The sequence below is a fragment of the Neoarius graeffei genome, chromosome 3 (assembly GCF_027579695.1).
Source record: "Neoarius graeffei isolate fNeoGra1 chromosome 3, fNeoGra1.pri, whole genome shotgun sequence".
NCBI lineage: Eukaryota > Metazoa > Chordata > Actinopteri > Siluriformes > Ariidae > Neoarius > Neoarius graeffei.
Window position 1 is genome coordinate 2,893,529 of NC_083571.1, and position 21,553 is coordinate 2,915,081.

Consider the following 21,553-nt stretch of genomic DNA (forward strand, 5'->3'; position numbering starts at 1 on the left):
TGAGGACCTCAGAAAAAGTGTTGTTGATGCTCATCAGGCTGGAAAAGGTTACAAAACCATCTCTAAAGAGTTTGGACTCCACCAATCCACAGTCAGACAGATTGTGTACAAATGGAGGAAATTCAACACCATTATTACCCTCCCCAGGAGTGGTCGACCAACAAAGATCACTCCAAGAGCAAGGCGTGTAATAGTCGGCGAGGTAACAAAGGACCCCAGGGTAACTTCTAAGCAACTGAAGGCCTCGCTCACATTGGCTAATGTTCATGAGTCCACCATCAGGAGAACACTGAACAACAATGGTGTGCATGGCAGGGTTGCAAGTAGAAAGCTACTGCTCTCCAAAAAGAACATTGCTGCTTGTCTGCAGTTTGCTAAAGATCACATGGACAAGCCAGAAGGCTATTGGAAAAATGTTTTGTGGATGGATGAAACCAAACTAGAACTTTTTGGTTTAAATGAGAAGCGTTATGTTTGGAGAAAGGAAAACACTGCATTTCAGCATAAGAACCTTATCCCATCTGTGAAACGTGGTGGTGGTAGTATCATGGTTTGGGCCTGTTTTGCTGCATCTGGGCCAGGACGGCTTGCCATCATTGATGGAACAATGAATTCTGAATTATACCAGCGAATTTTAAAGGAAAATGTCAGGACATCTGTCCATGAACTGACTCTCAAGAGAAGGTGGGTCATGCAGCAAGACAATGACCCTAAGCACACAAGTTGTTCTACCAAAGAATGGTTAAAGAAGAATAAAGTGAATGTTTTGGAATGGCCAAGTCAAAGTCCTGACCTTAATCCCATCGAAATGTCGTAGAAGGACCTGAAGCGAGCAGTTCATGTGAGGAAACCCACCAACATCCCAGAGTTGAAGCTGTTCTGTACGGAGGAACGGGCTAAAATTCCTCCAAGCCGGTGTGCAGGACTGATCAACAGTTACCGCAAATGTTTAGTTGCAGTTACTGCTGCACAAGGGGGTCACACCAGATACTGAAAGCAAAGGTTCACATACTTTTGCCACCAGGGTGTCTCCAGGTTTGTCCAAGTTAAATTTAAGACTTTAAGACTTTTTCATACCATGTTCCAAGAAAAATTAAGACCAAATCTAAAGTCACGCAAAAACGTACTCTTTTGAAAAAAAAAAACCCTATATAATTTAATGTAACTTATTGTTCTTGTAAACATTCACCAGAAAACACTATTCTAGTAGAAGTACTTCATTTCTTTTCCCTGACAGGCATTCACACACTCAGAACACAGTATAAGGATCGGATAAACTCGTAATATGGGACAATCAGAATGCAGTCACAACGTTTGAATCCAATGTAACAATGTGAAAATGTGAATGAAGTCACACACACAGAATCCAATGCAACAGTTTTTTTTATTATTATTTTCTCTGCTTGGGGAGTCACATTGTAAGCAGAATTGTTCAATTCCACCTTTGGTCAAACAACAATGCAGAAAACAACAGTTAAACAATGTGAATGCACATACACCTGAAACTCCGGCTCACTCACTTGAAAGGTATGCTCACTTGCACTTCTTAAAACACTTGGAACGATACCCACACACAAACAATACTATTCTCTCACATGCACGCAATAGAATATATTCTCTTTCTCTCTCTCTCACACACACACACACACACACACACACACACACACACACACACACACAATATTCTCTTACATCTCGCAGATCTATCCTCTTCTCCACGACCGTTAGTGGTGGCAGCGCTGAAGTCAGATATTTGAGGCTGATGCTCGCGGCCTTTAGCAAAAGCAACGTGCTTGGCGCTCTTCATATGAGAGTCCACCGCTCTTATCCCCATTGTGCCCAACTTAAAAAGTCTTACAGCATGCTACACAGTATGCCTCGTTGGCATCTTTGGGTACAGCTTTCAGCCACCACGAGTATTTTGCATCTTGCAGCCAGTTATCATTAAATTTACATTTACCCATTGTGGCTCGGACTACCCTCCATCAACAGATCAGGCACTGAGTGGTTGTCAAGCACGCGTGTGTCTAGCAACCGGTGGATTCGGAGCCTGCGCGGTATAATTGTGAGCATCAAAAACGATTAAACTTTTTCCCCATCTAAAGTGTACCACATTTTAACGATATGACTGAGTAAAATCTCCATAAATTTAAGATTGAAAATTTAAGACCACGGGGTTTGAAATTTAAGACAATTTAAGACTTTTTAATGGCCTTATTTTAGGAAAATTAAATTTAAGACTTTTTAAGGACCCGCGGCCACCCAAAAAGCCACTCACAGATATGTAATAATGGATCATTTTCCTCAATAAATAAATGACCAAGTATAATATTTTTGTCTCATTTGTTTAACTGGGTTCTCTTTATCTACTTTTAGGACTTTTGTGAAAATCTGATGATGTTTTAGGTCATATTTATGCAGAAATATAGAAAATTCTAAAGGGTTCACAAACTTTCAAGCACCAGTGTATAGAGATCTTGCAGTCACGTGACTGGAAAGTACACAGCCGCCATTTTGTCGGTAAAAAATACAGCTGAATACTGCTGCACTCATGTACAAAATGGATCAATTTCAACCGACGGACTACACGGCTCATTTTTCTAATGAACAGATAACTAGATATATGTCTAAAATAACCGACCTACAGATTAGTGACCCTTATCGATTACCGGACGGAGTTTTCACGACCGTGTCAGTGGATATTGAAGTGCCAGAGGTGGAATACCCAGATGTGGATAATTACCTCATTAACTTTCCCTCGCTGTTCAGTGGTGAAGCACTGCGTGCTTATAAATCTCTGGACAGTTATCTTTACAGAAATTCAGGATTTGTCAGCGACTCAGATGTGGCATCTTGTAAACAAGAAAATAACAATCCTCATTGGACAGGTAAGTCACTTAAGTATTACTAGTACTGATACTAGATATATCAGTAGTATCTAGTATAGCACTGACCAGCCGATTATAGAATAGAATAGAATAAGGTAATTCCAGCTGTAATTCCAAATCGTCCGTCTTGTTTACCATGGATCTGGCATTGGAGAGGTAGAGGCTTAGCAGTGGAGATTTGAGTGGCTGTTTTCTGAGCTTAGTCAACAGGCCGGCTCTGCCTGCAGCCTCGCTTTTGCTTCCTCTCTCGACGCCGCCTTCTTCGCCTGCCAGACCCGATAACAATCCACGGAGACCCCGCTGGTCTCACCATCTCGTCCGGAATGTTGTGCATGCGATGGAAATCGCTACAAACCGTCATTTTCTGCTGGAAACCAATGTCCAGTAAGTCCATACGGTTGTAGTGGATATTGAAGTCCGGTACAGACGAACAACACGCAAAAATACACACAAAAAACATAAACGTGCACAGGTAGGGAGAGCTTGTAGCCGCAGCCGTTGTAGTAGAATTGTATATAGTAGGGTTTTCCAGATGGCGTCTGTTACAATCTGGATCGGCTGTGACGTCACATGCAAGATCTCCATACGCGAATGAAAGCATACTTATGGATACTGTATTCCACTTCTGCAAATAGATTCCCCTTAAATCCCACATAGTGAACTTTTTAGTTTAAATTAATAAGAAAAATGAAGGGCTTTGGACATTTTTAAATATTAAAAAGATTTTAATGAGTATTTAAAAACTAAGACTGGGGGAGGGCTGTTTCTTTTAGTCATATTTGTGTTAATCTTGTATATAATAAATTGAAACATCTGGATATCAACTTAATCTGAATTAAAAATGAGATTCATCATTATAAGGTAATATTCATATTTAAAGATGACATTCAGAGCTTCCTCTCTCTCTCTGGCTATAGCTAAACTATCTGAACTGCTTCATCTTTATTACCTGGATTTAACTAGTGTTTAACTAACTAACTAACTCAGTTTACTGTGATGTTTAAAAGAAATTAACTCCTTAATGAAACCAAATCGCTTAAAAATGAGATGGACCTTCGCCATCTTGCTGCACCACACAGCTTTACGAAGGCCGAATCCCAAACGGCTCCTATGTGACTCTGTAGTGCACTACATAGGGTGAATACGCCACTCTCTCATTCTCTCTCTTACACTTCGAAGGGAGGAGGAAGCCATTTTGGATTCACCCCCTACAGAGAACCCAATCAGGTCAGCTAGTTTAAAGCAGAGCGGAGTAAAGACACTAAAACACACACACAATAACATTAAAAAGTGCATGTTAATGTAAAATACACTCAGGAATGATTTCAGGATAATTATCCGATTACCTTATTCAAAGAGGGGAAAAACATCCTCCAGCCCGTCTTCTTCTGTGGTGAGTTTACGGCGGAGTTAATGCTCACAGCGCCGCCTGCTGGAGAATCCTGTAATTAGAATTATTTAGAATCTCATCCTTCTGTTTCTGAGACTGATATAGTGGTTGTTTACAGAGACTCTGCGCTTCCACGCAAGATAAACAATCCCCGTTATAAGGAGTAAAATATCGCGTTATTACGTTAAAAAAAAGGTGAGAAGAAGAAATGAAAGGCCCTGTAGTGACGCTCCTGGGCCTGTAGATGGCGCATGAAGCGCACTAATACACCGAGCCCTGCTGTGGATCAGATTCACTCGTGTTTTTATGCGGAATTCTTCGCTTCCTGCAGCATCGTGTCCTTGTTTGCAAAACGATAAATGATCATTTCTTATTAATATATCTAAAAATAATTGACAGCTGAATATGAAACTAACCCAACTGTATTCAAAATTTCCTTCATACTCCCAATGAAGAAAAATTACTGTAATTATTTCCGATAATTACATCATTCTACAAAAAGAGCTATAAAATAAGACCCTTTAATATGAAACCAAGTTTAAATGTCAAATTCCTAAATAGGAAGAAATTTTACTATTGAAGTTTTTTGGTAGTAAATTGCTCAGGGAGTGTGCATCATGTTTACTAACAATAAAAGTTAACTGCTTCTGTTTCTCAAATTAACTCACATTTCTTCCATCGGGACTTTAGTAATAATATAAACAATATTCATATCTACTAGTACTCAATACCTAACCCCACCCCTTACCATCACAACTCAATACCTAACCCCACCCCTTACCATCACAACTCAATACCTAACCCCACCCCTTACCCTATCTCCACCCCTTACCCTATCCTTAACCATCACAACTCAATACCTAACCCCACCCCTTACCATCACAACTCGATACCTAACCCCACCCCTTACCCTAAAACTGAGTCTTAAGCTTCAAGCAGCCCATTGAAGTGAGAACCCAACAAAATGTCCTCACTTTCCAATAATGTCTTAAATCTGTTGGTTTAAAATAAAATAAAAAAACACCACACGTCTTCCGGTCCTCAATATGTAGAAAACTACACACACACACACCTCTGCTGCTTTAAGACAGTATTTGCCGGTTGATTTGGGCTAAAAGACATCAGTACAGTGATTGAGAAGTTAATAACTACAGATGAGAACACTTAATATCATGAAGAACCAAGATTTCAAAACATGCTTGAACTTCAAAGAGCTGTGTGATGCAAAGTTTCATTCATTCATCTTCAACAACCATTCTTTCTGCATCAGGGTCATGGTGGATCCAGAGCCGACCCCAGGAACACAGAGTCTAAGGCGTGAGAATTCATCCAGTCCATCGCAGGGCACTATGTGTACGCTGTGTTACGTCATGGTGCCCCTCGAGGCAGACGCGTTTGCTCGCTCCGCTCTTGAATGCCGGCTTTTTCTTCTAAACTCCACTGCCCTCTCTGCAGAGCATCTACCACCACAGAGTCCACAGGAGAGCTGCCTCCATCCTTAAAGACCCCTAGCACAGACTGTTCACACTCCTACCCTCAGCCCGGAGGTACAGAGGTGTGAAATGTAGGACTGTCAGACTAAAGAACTCTTTCTTTCCCACCGCCATCAGACTCCTGAACAGCTGACAGGAGTCTATAACCATGGATTACCTCCCTGTAAACTGTCCTTGACTGTTTACATTTGTTTGCACATTACTGCCCTTCTGCTGCTACATCTGATCATAGCCTTATTTTTGTATTACACTACATTTCCTTTTTGTACTACACTGGGTGTTTTTGTTGCTGTTGCTTTTCTTTTTGCACTATACTGCCTTTACTTTGTATTACTTCTTCCAACTATTTATTTATTTGTAATTGGCATTCATGGTGGACAGCAAACTAAGAATTTCATTGTGCAAGTGGACATGTCCTTACTGTGCATATGACAAACACTTTGAACTTGAACATTCATACACTCCTTCACACCCAGGGCTCTACGCTAACTTTTTTTTCAGGAGCGTACGTGCTCTTAAGTTAAAAATTTTAGGAGCACAGGGAAAAAAATGGGGGCACAAGCACAAGTAGGTTTTCATTTTAAAGGTTTATTGCAGCGCAAACCTTAGACACACCAACACATAACGCAAAATTCAATTGAGAATGAATGAACAAACAAATGAATAACGAACAACTGAATGAATGAACAAACAGTAGCTAAACAGAGAGCAGAGCTCAGCAGAGCTAACATCATCATCAAGGACAGCTCCCACCCTGGCTCTGAGTTCTTTGACTTGCTGCCCTCAGGCAGGCGTTACAGGTTACAGGACCAACAGACTCAAAAACAGTTTTTTCCCCACAGGCCATAACCACCTTGAACAATTAGCCTTTTTCACATTACGTCACTTGCAGGGGAACTCGTATCCGTTTTCAGCCTTTTGAATGGAAGAAGAGGTATACGGCGGCAACATATGTTAACAAAACTGTGTCATTCACAGATAAGACTGATAATAATATTGCGCATTGTTGTTTATCATTACGTATTGTTAGCGACCATTCCAGTCACCTATCTGCCTTGTTTTGGAAAGGAAGTTTACTGACTTTCTATGGTTGCTACTTGTTAGCCAGCAGATTAGCATGCCGCCTCTTCTTCCATTCAAAAGGCTGGAAACGGATGTGAGGTTCTTCTGCAAGTGACGTAATGTAAAAAAGGCTAATTACATGCACTGACTGATGCCACTTCTGGCAGGTGCAACAATGCACCAACAAGGACCTAAAAGGGCAATATTCTCACACTTACCTGATACAGTGCAATACTTATTACAGTGCAACCTCACAGAGCAACTTTTTAGTTTTTATAGCTTTTGTATATTTTATATTTCTACACTTTTACATCCATACCCAATACAATACCAAATACAGTGCAATATCCTGAGTTTTGTAGCTGAACTGAGTTTCTATAACTAACTAGAGACAATTCCCCAGGGGAAATTGTGAGAGTGATGCAGTGCGCGTGGCAGTCACAGATGCTGGAGCTTAGGTGTACTGTGTGAATGTGAGACTTGCCATAATGCTTCAAGCTTGGGTCTCTCTGAGAGGGAGCAGCCACTCCCTCCTGTGTGTGTGTGAGAGAGTGAGAGAGCGAGCAGCCCCTCCCCTACCCACGCGCTGCGAGCAGAGACACAGTGTCACACAGAGCGCTCCCTCCAAACTACGGGGATTTACATGAAAACGGAAGGAGATATTCACAAAATTTTCACATTGAGCACTACAAGGCTCTGATGAACACATTGATGTAATTTTCTTGTCTCTAGTGTAAAAAATGATATCAGGTAGGCTATCCAGCGCTGGATTTACATACTTTGCAGTTTAACGTTTGATACATTTTAGAATGTTAAACTCGTCGCGTCTGTGCTCAGTGCTTTCCTAAATTGTCGGCCGCAAGAAGCCCTCGCACGAATGCGCGTTTTTTTTTTCGTCGTTCGCATGCCGAAAAATTCGCTCACAAATGCGAGTGAAATGTGCGCACTGTAGAGCCCTGTTCACACCAAGGAGCAGTTCAGCAGAATCAATCTACCTACCACTATTTTTTTTTTTTTTTATTTTAAAAATAGTAGGACAAAACCAGAGAATGTAGAGGAAACCCATAAACACATGTGGAGAACATGTGACCCTCTATACAGACACTAACCCAAAGTCAGAACTGAATCAGATACCCTGGAGCTGTGAGGTGACAATTCTACCAATTACATCACCATGTAGTGTACCACACTCAGTTTAAAGTTCTGCTAATTGTACTTTTATAAATACAGGAGAAAAAGGGAGTTAAAATCAGTGGTAACCTAGGGCACAGTTTCAGGCGATGATTAGGCTACTTCTTCCACCAACTGTGTTTGAGAAGGTTTTGTTTTGGCCTTGGTTTGTTTGTCTGTTCTCAAAGTAACTCAAAGCAGTGAATGGATTTTGATTAAATTCTGAGGAAAGGCTGGCCACAAGCCAAGGAACAGTTGATTAGATTTTGATGCAAATCTGGATACGTATGCGGATCCAGGATTTTTTTCTTCTCCCAACGCAACTCAAAAAACATAGTAAACGGATTTTGATGAAATTGGGAGGAAAGGTGGGCCACAGGCCAGGGAACAACTGATTAGATTTTGATGCAAATCCATGTGGCTTGGCAGCGGTGTAGACTCTCCTGTGTGCCCTTCTAGTTTTTACTGTATCAGAAGGGTATTTTGTTGAGGTACCACTATAATATTTTTTTAAAATTAATAAAAAAAACACTACATGCTGATGGCTTATTTCTGGAGCACATGTACAGTATATGTTTAAAAGTAAATTTCAGCCAACACTAAACATGCATTCAGATCCTTTGCTACATGAACGCGCTGATGGTTTACGAGATGGCTCCTCTGAATAAAACTATTTTTGCACTCCGGACTGACTGTCTCTCATGGTGGGATCTTCTGATGTGTTTGTGGAGGTAAATTTGAGATGTAAAGGAAAGTGAACACCAGGAGCAGACTTGTAACTGGCCATTATTTATTTCTGAAGCAAAAATGAACAATTAGAAACTTGTTTGTTAAATAAATAAATTTGGAAAAATTCTATGAAAATACAAACGGACCTATGAATTATGAATCATCAGAAGTAGTGAAAAATGTAACCTACAGTGAATCATGCAGGCGTGAAACATCCATTTATTCTTCTCTCCACATTCACTGGATATGAGCAATTGCGTGCTCTGATTGGCTACTCTACTAGCATATCAGCTCATATACTGGGAGTAAAGAAAAACAAAATGGTGGAGCGTGTTGCTGAACCAACTGAGGACAAAATAAAAACTCTACTCCAAACACATCACTTTTTTCACAAACTGCTACTGTTATTGCACCAGTTTGTTCACATTCATCATCTTTAAACATTAAAAAAAAGTTATTGAAATTTTTTTAGACTGGTTCAAAAGCTCAAAGAAAAAAGTTTGAACATTACAGAACTGAGATGTCAAAGGAAGAATTAAAACGTCAAAAGCTATTCTATACCTCGGCACAACAGCCCTTTCTACAAAACAGTAAAGTCAATTCGTGCCACCATCAATAGGTTAAGAAGTCCACCTAAGTGGAAATAATTTTGGACGTTTTGTATGAAGTTATCAAATTGGCAAAAAAATAAAAAATAAAAAAAAATGCTCCGTTTTTCAAAATCCAGTGAACGTAGATAGAATAAGAGTTATCCCACTCAATCTCATCGTACATGGCTTATAGACAACTTGGTGCTACGCGCCTTGTCAGCTATCAGCTCATGTACGACTCAATTTTGTAGAATAACTTAAAATATGTGGATGGCGGGGGGGATTCTAAGCTATCCCACCAAGGTATAACAAGTATTTCAGGATAACCGGTCTTCATGCATCTGGTTGAAGACACGTCTAGTCACACATCTTACAGCAAGTGATGTGGGCTGACAAAGGGTCACGTCAGCAACACCGTCACCAGTCCAAGTTAAACAGTTTCTCTTCACCAGTCGATGACTTCTACAGTACAGCTTGATGTTACACCTCCTTCCCCTTTGTTCGGGAACAGGAATTATAAGCATACCCTAACGTTCCCTTTCAGCAGTACAGCTCTCTCATCGAGAATGTAAGAACCCTTACATTCTAAATCTTGGCAATGACTGTAGGTGAGAGGCCTTAAACCACTTTCAGTCTCGAGTCTCATCTTTTGCGCTAGAAGAAATGCAAAAAAAATAGAATCAGTTATCGATCAAAAGATTATACACCCACATGCTGTTCTCTAGTCAGCCGATCCCTCAACAACAGCACGATGCATCAAACCCCGCAGATACAAATCAAGAGCTTCAGTTAATGTTCACACATCAGAATGGGAATTTTTTAAAAAAAATATTATTTATTCAGGAAGCTCATGTCACATAGCGTGATTTTCAATGAGGTCCTGTCTAGATCACAATAATTACAGAAAAAAAATAAGGAAATTCACAAATAACACCAAAAAAAATACGTTTACAATTATGAAGTTAATCGTTAGCTTTCAATTGAAAAATATGCTAATTTTCAATTGAACGTTGGTCCCTTGGCAAATTGTTCCAGTCCTGGCCAATACTTTGTAGTCGTGTTTGTTTTCCCCAATTCCTTTTGGCCTTTGTTAAGCGAAGGTCATTTCCTGGTGTGGTAGCTATGGAAGTCCTTGCTGTGTCTGATTTTGAGGTCACACTCGATAAAGCCATGAGATATCTGAAGGCCAGTAATATTCTATGATGGGTACGATGTTGCTTAAGTGTTTTCCACTTAAGTTCACATAGAGCATCAGTCGCAGAGGAGTATACCGGAATATCAATTTAGCACATTTATTTTGGAGGATTTGTAGCTGGCTCATGATGTGTGTTTATTACCCCAGATGAAATCTGCATAATCGAATAGTGAGCAGATAAGGCTGTTACACAGCGTGATCCTAGAGCGTCTGGGTAGGATTGTGACCTCAAAGTGTGACTTTCTTTCACTGTAGCATGGGTGCTGGTTTGAGTATTTCAGAAACTGCTGATCTCCTGGGGTTTTTTCGCTCACACACCTCTAGAGTTTACACAGAATGGTGTGAAAAACAAAAAACATTGAGTGAGTGAGCGACAGTTCTGTGGGTGGAAACAAACGCCTTGTTGATAAGAGAGGGTCAGAGGAAAAATGGACAGATTGGTTCGAGCTTTTTTGCCAGGAAGGATACAGTAACTCAATCACTCTACAACCGTGGTGAGCAGAAAAGCATCTCAGCATGCAACAGCAAAAGAACACATTGGGTTCCACTCCTGCAGCCAAGAACAGGGATCTTAGAATCAACAAGTTCCTATTAAAGTAGCCATTGAGTGTATGTACTAGTGCATCTCAAAAAATTAGAATACCATGAAAAAAGTTCCTTTTTTTCATAATTTAATTCAAAAAGGTAAACTTTACATGTAATGAATATAGAATATATGAAAGTGAAATATTTAAAGCCTTTTTTGTTTTAATTTTGATGATTATGGCTTATAGCTCATGAAAATCAGAAATCCAGTATCTCAAATTATTAGAATATTCCCCAAGATCAATTAAAAAAAAAGAAAAAAAAAAAAAGAAGATTTACAATACAGAAATGTCCAACTTCTGAAAAGTATATTCATTTATACACTCAATACTTGGTTGGGGCTCCTTTACCATGAATTACTGTATCAATGCGGTGTGGCATGGAGGTGATCAGTCTGTGGCACTGCTGAGGTGTTATTGAAGCCCAGGTTGCTTTGATAGTGGCCTTCAGCGTATCTATTTTTGGGTCGGGTGTTTCTCATCTTCCTCTTGTTCAGGTCAGGCAAGTTGGCTGGCCAGTCAAACACAGTAATATCATGGTCAGCAAACCATTGGGTAGTAGTTTTGGCACTGTGGGTAGGTGCTAAGTCCTGCTGGAAAAGGAAATCAGCATCTCCAAAAAGCTCGTCAGCAGATGGAAGCATGAAGTGCTCCAAAATCTCCTGGTAGATAGCGGTGTTGACTTTGGACTTGATAAAATACAGTGGACCAACACCAGCAGATGACATGGCACCCCAAATCATCACAGACTGTGGAAACTTCACACTGGGCTTCAAACACCTTGGATTCTGTGCCTCTCCACTCTTCCTCCAGACTCTAGAACCGTGATTTCCAAATTAAATGCAAAATGTACTTTCATCTGAAAAGAGGACTTTGGACCACTGAGCAACAGTCCATTCCTTTCTCTCCTTAGCCCAGATAAGACACTTCTGACATTGTCTCTGGCTCAGGAGTAGCTTGATATTAGGAATGCGAAAGTTGTATCCCCTTTCTTGAAGATGTCTGTTCGTGATGGGTCTTGATACACTGACACCAGCCTCAGTCCACTCCTTGTGAAGCTCTCCCAAGTTCTTGAATCAACTTTTCTTGACAATCCTCTCAAGACTGCGGCCATCCCTGTTGCTTGTGCACCTTTTCCAGCCATCCTTTTCAGCAATGACCTTTTGTGGCTTACTCTCCTTGTGGAGGGCATCAGTGATCATCTTCTGGACAACAGTCAAGTCAGCAGTCTTCCCCATGATTGTGGTTGTGTGTACTGAACTAGACCGAGAGATGCACTGTGTTCATACTGTTTTACTCAAACTCGAAATGAAATATTCTAATATTTTGAGATGGGGTTTTTTTTTTAATGTTTTTGTAGTGTATGCCATACTGATTAAAATTAAAATAGAAAAATGCTTGAAACATTTGTTTGTGTAATGAATCTATAATATATAACTTTCACTTTCTTAAATAACTGATGGAAAATATTGAACTTTTTCACAATATTCTAATTTTTTGAGATGCACTAGTACACTGTTTAACAGAACCTTGGGTTAGACAAAATGAGTAGCATTAAAACAAAGCTAGCCCTCGTGTCACTACTACCAGCTACAAAGTGCATTTTTGGCTACTTTTGAGGTTCAGACTTCCATGACACTGACTGCAAGGCTGAGTATAGACTCAGCCTTGCAGTCAGTGTCATGGAAGTCTGAACCTCAAAAGTAGCCAAAAATGCACTTACACGAAAGTAGAAGTTCCCTTAATGTGTCTTTGTGTAGAAACATTATCCAGAATCACACTTTAAAAAAAAAAAATCCTCCAGGAGACGGGAATGACTTTAAAACCACTGACCAAATACTAAAGTACCTCCCTAGAAACACCCCAAAACAAAATGGCAGCACCTATTAAAATTATAGTAAAAATAACTTTTGTTTGAACACAGACTTCTGATTGGCTGAAGCACATACAGGCCAACTCACAACTCTCACCACATGACCTCCAAAGCTTTTAAACCACACACTAGCAGGTCTGTGTTTAGCACCTTAAGTGATCCACAATTATAACAACCAGTGGTTTGGGGGGGGGATTCCACAATTGTGGTTACACACAAGATCCTCTCAATATTTGAACTCAAATTGTTCCTAGGCTCAGCTTAATGGAGAACTCCCCCCCCCAGTAGAATATCACAAATTCAGGCTTTGTAATACACCATAATTTTTCAATGATCTTAGAAAAATATTCGTAGGAAGACTAATGCACTTTTGTGGTTCCAGTTAAGGTAACCGTGACCACAACACGTTTTGAAGCTCTAAACAGGTATAAAATAAAAATAATTTTATAATAATCTTGAGGTATAAAATAAAATAATGATATTCGAGGTGCTGCACAAAATCAGTCTCCCATTCTTACTGATCTGTTTAATCAGTCCCTAGGTCAGCGCATGTTCCTGCCCGTTTCAAAACCCCAGGTCTCAGGAAGTGGACAAACATTAGGATTACAGACCTGTGGCTTTAAAGTGCTGTGGAAGACGAATATTTCACCACCTCAAAACCATGACTGAGGTCCTTCAGTATTCCCTCCAGTTGACACAGAGCTAGGAGATATGTGGACATTGCCATGAAATTGGCTTTGCACTGCATCCTGTAGCATCTGGACATCTCTCATGCCAAAACATTTACACCAGCTTTCTCCCTGCTCTACTCACTGAATACCGATCAGTGTACTTCTCAGATTGACTCTGTGAAGCTCAAGTTTGCAGACGATATGGGTCACTCCATGAACACTGCAGCCAAACTGTGACGTGAGGGGAAAATTCAGAAAAAGGGTATTTTGAAGAACCCTTAAGCTGACATTACCATCAGACATGATGGCATACGAGCCAGAAGAGAATACTGCCACTCAAACATGAATAATGAGGCATCACATTTACTGTGCTGCACACGTAACAAGGATGTGAGAATAGCAATGAATTTAATAAAAAAAAGGTGTTAAAAACATAGAAAAACATTTGACAAGTCAATAAATAACATGAACAGAAGATTGAAAAGAAGGAACAATTTGGATCCATCTCAAGATCTGCTAACTTGAATATTTCCAGTCCAATCAAAAAGAAGGATTCAGAACACCTAGTCACGATATTCTTGGGTACAGAGTGCATCACTAGGAAGCTACAGCAAGAGCATATCAGTTATTTTATAGCTTTTATGATAACATAACATAGGTGCAATATATACTATCGTTCAAAAGTTTGGGGTCACTTTGAAATGTCCTTATTTTTGAAAGAAAAGCACTGTTCTTTTCAATGAAGATCACTTTAAACTAATCAGAAATCCACTCTATACATTGCTAATGTGCTAAATGACTATTCTAGCTGCAAATGTGTGGTTTTTGGTGCAATATCTCCATAGGGGTATAGAGGCCCATTTCCAGCAACTCTCACTCCAGTGTTCTAATGGTACAATGTGTTTGCTCATTGCCTCAGAAGGCTAATGGATGATTAGAAAACCCTTGTACAATCATGTTAGCACAGCTGAAAACAGTTGAGCTCTTTAGAGAAGCTATAAAACTGACCTTCCTTTGAGCAGATTGAGTTTCTGGAGCATCACATTTGTGGGGTCGATTAAATGCTCAAAATGGCCAGAAAAATGTCTCGACTATATTTTCTATTCATTTTACAACTTATGGTGGGAAATAAAAGTGTGACTTTTCATGGAAAACACTAAATTGTCTGGGTGACCCCAAACTTTTGAACGGTAGTGTATATTCATTGAGTGACTTCACTATACCCTGCACGAAACGTCGCAAGTGTAATGTGGATGGCAAACTTTCCCATATATTACAATGCATTCTGGCATTATTCAATCACTGCAAAAGATAATGCACCAATTAATTCTCAATACTTTTCTGGGTATAAACAAAAACATTTAGAATTAGTTTCTGAACAACTTATGTTCTATTTCATTGGCGTGTGTAACAATAGTCATGGCGTCAACAACCTTGAAGAGCAGACTGCTGCTTCCTTTCTGAAGTCCTCATTTCTTTAAAGCCCCCCGTTTGCGTGGTGAACAGGTATAAAGACGTTTCTCTACTGTGGAGATAGTCACACTAGACAGTCACATCAGATTGAAACTGATAATGTGGAACACTTCACTTATCTGAACTTCAAAATGAGCAAGAGCAGGGATGCAGAAGAAGAGATCAGGGCAAGAATCTCAAAAGCCAGCCAGGCCTTCTCAGAACTGAGAAACACATGGTGAGCAAAGAGCATCAGCACCAACACCAAGCAGAGACTCTTCAAGAGCAATGTCCTGAGTACTCTCTCATCTGGCACACAGTCTTGGAAGATGACAAACCATAAGCCACAAGCTGGAAGTCTTCCAGAACAGACATCTCAGAAGAACTCTTAACATCTTTTGGCCAAACACCATCTCCAACATCAAGATGCACAGAACATCATCCACCAAATCCAAAAAAATAAAATAAAACTGAAGTGCGGAAGTGCCACCGGAGATGGATTGGACACGTCGTGCACATGCCATCCACATCAGTATAGAGAGTAGCCCTCAGATGGACTCCTGATGGCTAGAGAAACAGAGGCAGGCCCAAGGAAACTTGGAGGACAGTTGAAAAGGACATGAGGGAGAAAGGGGAGGTCATGGCCAAATGGTTAGAGAGGTAGCTTTGGGACTAAAAAAAAAGTTGCCAGTTCAATTCCCTGGACCAGCAGGAATGGCTAAAGTGCCCTTGAGCAAGGCATCTAACCCCCAACTGCTGCTCTGGGTATGTTGTTCATTGCTCTGGCCACCTGGAAAGATGGGCTCCAGATTGAGCACGTTGGAGGCCGCATACTCCATTATGGGTGACGAGGACGAATTAAATGCTAATCCATTTACCTTTTTCCAGTAATCCACCTCAAGCTCTTTGTAGGGCTTTCTTTTGGGATGCTCTAGTCCGTTTGCCTGGTCTTGGAAGTTCAGAGACTATGCCTATAAAAAGCAAAAACCCACACCAGATTTAAAATTTGGCCATCATCCCCTTCGAAGTGGTCACCTTACGCAGCAATACACCACTCACTGCGTGTCTGTCATGCTTGAAATTCTTCCTGGAAGTCCCGTTCTTTAAGCCTGGGAAGCATCTTCCACAACTCCGTGTCAAAACAACGACCCTTCAGCTTCAACTTCATCTTGGGGAAGAGGAAGAAGTTGAGTGGGGGGGGTGGGTAGCGACAATCATGTTGGTATAGTTGCAAAACTCACGTCTTTTCGATGCACTGTGAGCCGGCACATTGTCATGATGGATCATCCAATTGCCGGCATGCCCCAGTTCAGGTTGTTTGCACCAAATGTTCTCCTCAGATGCCTCAGGATGCAACAGTAGAAGTTGGCACTGACAGTCTGACACTGGGGGACAAATTCATGGTGCACAACCCTGTGAACGTCAAAGAAAGTGACAAATACGCTCTTGGTCATGCTCTTGACCTGCCTTGTCTTCTTTGGTCTTGGGGAGTGTGGACTCTTCCACTGTTGTGGTTTCTGGGTCGGAGCTGTAGACCCATCTCTCATCACCAGTAATGATCCTCAACATGAAGTTCGGGTCATCACAGGCCTGTTGACAGAGATTCTCACAGACTGACATGGTGCTGCTTCTGCTTGGGAATCAGGAGCCTGAGCACAAACTTGGCAGCAACACGGTGAATGTTCAAATCAGACACATTGACAATGTCAGCAACGTCCTTGATGGTGATCTAATGATCCTGACGCACAACGCATTCAGTTTTTTGGACATTTTTCAAGAGGTTTTGTTTTTGCAGGGTCGCCCTGACCTCTCGTCATCCTCCAGTGATAGTCTGCCCCTCTTGAAGCGTGAATACCACTCAAAACACCTCACCCGGCTCATCGTTTTATTGCCGTAGACTTGGTGAAGCAACGCAAGAGTCTCTCTTGCTGACTTCCCGAGTTTGACACAGAATTTGATATTTGCTCTCTGCTCAAGTTTGAGGTTCATAGTTGTAAAGTCACAAATGCACACGTCGTCATAAGAACGCATGCAACACAGGTCCTGACCTTCACCGCGTGACGTCACACAGCATACTGACTCACGGAAGTTCATGCTCTCTCCTGCTGGACGCGCATGACCATGCTGTGCTCTGTTCGCCTGCAACAGGAACGGTCTCTGATCTTTCGGATTACACCTCGTCTGTTCTGCTTTTGATTCCGATTGTTGTGGCTCATTACAATTCTCAGCATCATGGGCAGAATCAGTGTCTTCAGGTTCCAGTCCATAAAATCTGGTCCCAATGTCGTTGTGGTTTTCACCCCTGTCAGAAGAGGTGTCCTCTTCTGCAAAATCATTATTGGTAGCTGGATCTGGGACGTGTGGGAAGATGGGTGCTCTGTGCTGCTGAACACTTCCTTTACCAACTTCAATTTTTTGTTGGTGGTACAAGACTCTCATCATCTCATTTATTCTTCTTTTCTTTAAACTAGACATTAATTTTCTCTGACTCCTTTTAGCAATTTTCCATTTTTCATGTTCTTGTCTTTTCTTCTCTTCATCTCCATGTGTAGTGCACTTAACAGGACCAGAGGACACGTCCCCTCTCTCCGCTTCCAACTGGGTTGTCTTCCGATGACTTCTGTACTTCTGCATCCGTAACTTTGCTTTTTCTCTCTCGAAGGCTCTTTTCTCGTCAGTCATGCTAGCACGATATAATTTCGATCTAACTGCTGATTCTTGTAAATACAATTTATACCTAAAAAAAAAAAAAAGAAAAAAAAAGCCACAGGAAAAAAGTAATTAGTCTTTAGTACGAGTTAACCTGAAATATCTATGGATTCTAATAAAAATTTAAAAAACCCAGAATCTACTGATCATAAAATCATTGAGTGACCCATTAGGTAGAAATACCAGCTTTGGGAATAGCTATTAACGTGACGCCATTCTGACGGCTGTTTTACCTTTCAGACTGCCAACAAAACATGGATAACGGAAAAAGGTTGAAGCAGTTTCACTCGACATCTTGAAAGAAAGACTGACCACCAGTACTCAGCAGAAAAAACTGAAAGCAAACCCTCTCCAGGTTTCAAATTGATGAATATCAATAAATATTTAATTTTCATAACCTTTCTGGATCTTTCTTCATATTCTCTCTGAATTTTCTGGAACGTTCTTTTGAGCCTAGTGGTGCCTTGCTGGTCTGCTGACATGGCTGAGGTAGTTGATGAGGCTGAGCAGTTGGCAGGTTCCTGGGGATCTGCTGACGGTCCCAGAGATTGATTCTCAGAAGAGAGGGCATACCGCTTGCTGGAATAAAAGTTAAACAAATAAAACAGCCATCATCCACACTGGTCTTCATTTTCATTTGGAGTTTTAAAAATAGTTATTTGACAGGGACTAGGACTGAGTCAGTGTCTCCAGTTACTTTCATAACATGGATTAAACCGGCAAGATAATGAGAGATAATGTTAAGGAAATGACTTGAAATAAAATATTCCAAAAGTAAATAGAAAATATGTTGGATCAAGTTGGCTTGGTGGCCTTTGGCAAGTATTCATTGTGAACATAAGAAGGTATTGGAGTCCAATCTGACAACTTTCAGGTTTTGGAATTAATTCCTTCTGAAACATCTGAGGGAAATGTGCAGTGGATAACTTCCAAGAAATAATCCAACATGAAGCGGAGAAAAAAAAAACGAAAAAAAATAAAAAAAACACCACCCCTTCTGAATGAATGTCTTTGGCCTCAGCAATAAATGCATGTTGTGAAAGTAACCAGGACCTCAAAGTAAGTGGGGCTTGGTGTCTCCAGTCATCTTCAAAATGTTTGAAAGCATCTCTTGAATTCTCACTTCAAATCAAATTCAGATTAAAATACCTCAAGAGAGTCCTGACAGAATGACCTCCATACCTTATTCTCAAGGAACTCATTCAGTGGCGTTTTAAAATATGGATTTCTTTTAAATCCATGTGATGAATGTAACATGCCTGCGAACATGACCCTGCTGTACACCATGCAAACTCAGTTAACGGACAGTGATTAAGATTCTGTTAAACACAAGTAGCCTAGACAGACCAGAAAAATCTACCCTAAGAAATTTTCAGGTGAATATACCGAAGTGGAAAGCTGAACATAGCAATGGACACAACCCACGTTCGTGTTTCCCAACATGCAAAATCAACAGCAAGCATCGGCGATGGGTGAGGAAATCAATCCAAAGTTTAAAAAAAAAAATCATCATGATATTCCTCTCACATAAAATGGAGGGTGGCTTTCATTTCTGCTCAAACATATCCAAGTTATAAGCATAACTTACTTGGACATGAACATCACAGTTTGTCAAAAATGCCTGCAATCCACGATGTTGAATGATTACTGTAGGAGAGCTGGATGTACTCTGGGATGACGCATGTCATGCCTGAACGTGGGGTCTGGTGGGAAATTCGACTCTTGGGAATAAAACTGCAACTGCTTCGAGTGCAACACACCCACAATACTAGTGTTGTAGTCAAGACCACTTAAACCAAGACATGACTGAGACAAGACCAAGGCAGGGCGAGACCGAGTCAAGAACCAGACCAGTGTTTGCGAAGGGGGATGAGGGAGGGGTCACAGCCGTTAACAGGAAGAAAAATTTCAAATTAGCAATGAGTCACGTTACTGGTCGCATTTGAAGCAGGAAATTTTACATCCAATCACAGTAACCATGTTAACAAAATCAGACCACATACAGGCAATTTAGTGAAATCCCCACAGTTGTGGTCTTGACTGGGTTCAAAATAAAATCCCGAGACAAGACCAAGTAAAAACATGGTCCATTCCAAGATGAGACCTTCAAAAAGTGGTCGAGTTCTACAACACTACTACAAACCTTAAAAGACTGCGTTCTCTCAGTTTTTCTAAATACCATAAATATTGGTTGGTCGACTGACAGAAATACTGTTGTTACTAACGGAAACCATGTTTTTATTGAAACAGTTTGAATGTAACCCATACAGAAACCAATGGTTACATTCGCAATGACTTAGACCTCGCAACCAAAACAGGGTGTGACTCTGAACAACCAACCATTCCCATAGATACAGTGGATATTTAAAAAGTGTACACACCCTGTTAAAATGATTTTTTTTTTTGCATCAGAAAAACCTGAGACCACAATAAATCATTTCAAAACTTTTCACACCTTTAATGTGACCTGTACAGTTCGGTTGAAAAACAAACCAATCCATTAGAGGGACCCCCCCCCCCAAAAAAAAAAATAATAATAATAAAACAAAAACCCACATACAATAAGCTGGTTGCACAAGTGTGCACACTCAAACTAAATACTTTGTTGAAGCATCTTTTCATTTAATTACAGCATTCAGTCTTTTTGGGTTCACACCTACCATCAATTAAAACAAGTGTTCCCAGGCAAAACAAACCTCGCCCAGAAGCACTTGTGATTTCTTCCTTCATGTTAATCATGAGAGAGGGGGGAAAAAAAAAAAAAAAAGTCCCCTATGGGTTCATGTAGCTTATAAATAAAATAGTTCTGATCCCATATCCATACAGTAAATACATTTACTCTGAGGCAGTAGCCACAAAAATGAAGCGTAATCCAAAAATGAACAATTTAAAAAAATTAAAATAAATACCCCACACATCAACTCTCCCAAAAGCATGTGGGAAAATGTGTTCTGGTCTGATGAAACCAAGGTTGAACTTTTTGGCCATAATTCCAAAAGGCATGTTTGGTGTAAAAACACCACTGCGTATCACCAAAAGAACCCCATACCCACGGTGAAGCATGGTGGTGGCAGCATCACGTTTTGGGGTTGTTTTTCTTCAGCTGGAAGAGGGGCTTTAGTCAAGGTGGAGGGAATCATCAACAGTTCTAAATACCAGTCAATTTTGTCGCAAAACCTTCAGGTGTCTGCTAGAAAGCTGAAGAGGAATTTCATCTTTCAGCACAACAATGACTCCAAAAAGAGTTTTGGAATGGCCCAGCCAGAGCCCAGACCTAAATCCAGTTGAAGATCTGTGGGGTGACCTGAAGAGGGCTGCGCACAAGAGACGCCCTCGCAATCTGACAGATTTGGAGCACTTTTGCAAGGAAGAGTGGGCAAATATTGCCAAGTCTAGATGTGGCAGGCTGATAGACTCCGACCCGAAAAGGACACTGCTGTAATTAAATCAAAAGGCAGCACGGTGGTGTAGTGGTTCGCACTGTTGCCTCACAGCAAGAAGGTTCTGGGTTCGAGCCCAGCAGCCGGCGAGGGCCTTTCTGTGCAGAGTTTGCATGTTCTCCCCGTCTGCGTGGGTTTCCTCTGGGTGCTCCGGTTTCCCCCACAATCCAAAGACATGCAGGTTAGAATAATATGGGACGGCCTTGAGCGAGGCACCGAACTCCCAACTGTTCCCCGGGCGCTGTTAGCATGGCTGCCCACGGCTCTGGGTGTGCATTCATTGCTCGTGTGTGTTCACTGCTTCAGA

General features: G+C 40.9%; 1 protein-coding gene across 12 annotated transcripts in view; it reads right to left on the reverse strand.

Moving 5' to 3' along the window:
* Positions 1 to 8,776: 8,776 nt before the first annotated feature.
* Positions 8,777 to 21,553, reverse strand: part of LOC132883075 (uncharacterized) — a 38,720-nt gene continuing 25,943 nt past the window's right edge. For 11 of the 12 annotated variants that reach the window (XM_060916246.1, XM_060916254.1, XM_060916253.1 and 8 more), the window contains 2 exons: positions 18,205 to 18,385; positions 14,037 to 17,834 (listed from right to left, as the gene is read on the reverse strand). In XM_060916246.1, coding sequence (XP_060772229.1) covers positions 16,871 to 17,834; positions 18,205 to 18,385 — 1,145 coding nt within the window. In that variant the 3' untranslated portion in view covers positions 14,037 to 16,870. Of the gene's footprint in view, positions 9,977 to 14,036; positions 17,835 to 18,204; positions 18,386 to 21,553 lie in introns of those variants that run through there. The other variant, XM_060916256.1, reaches the window with a different exon arrangement.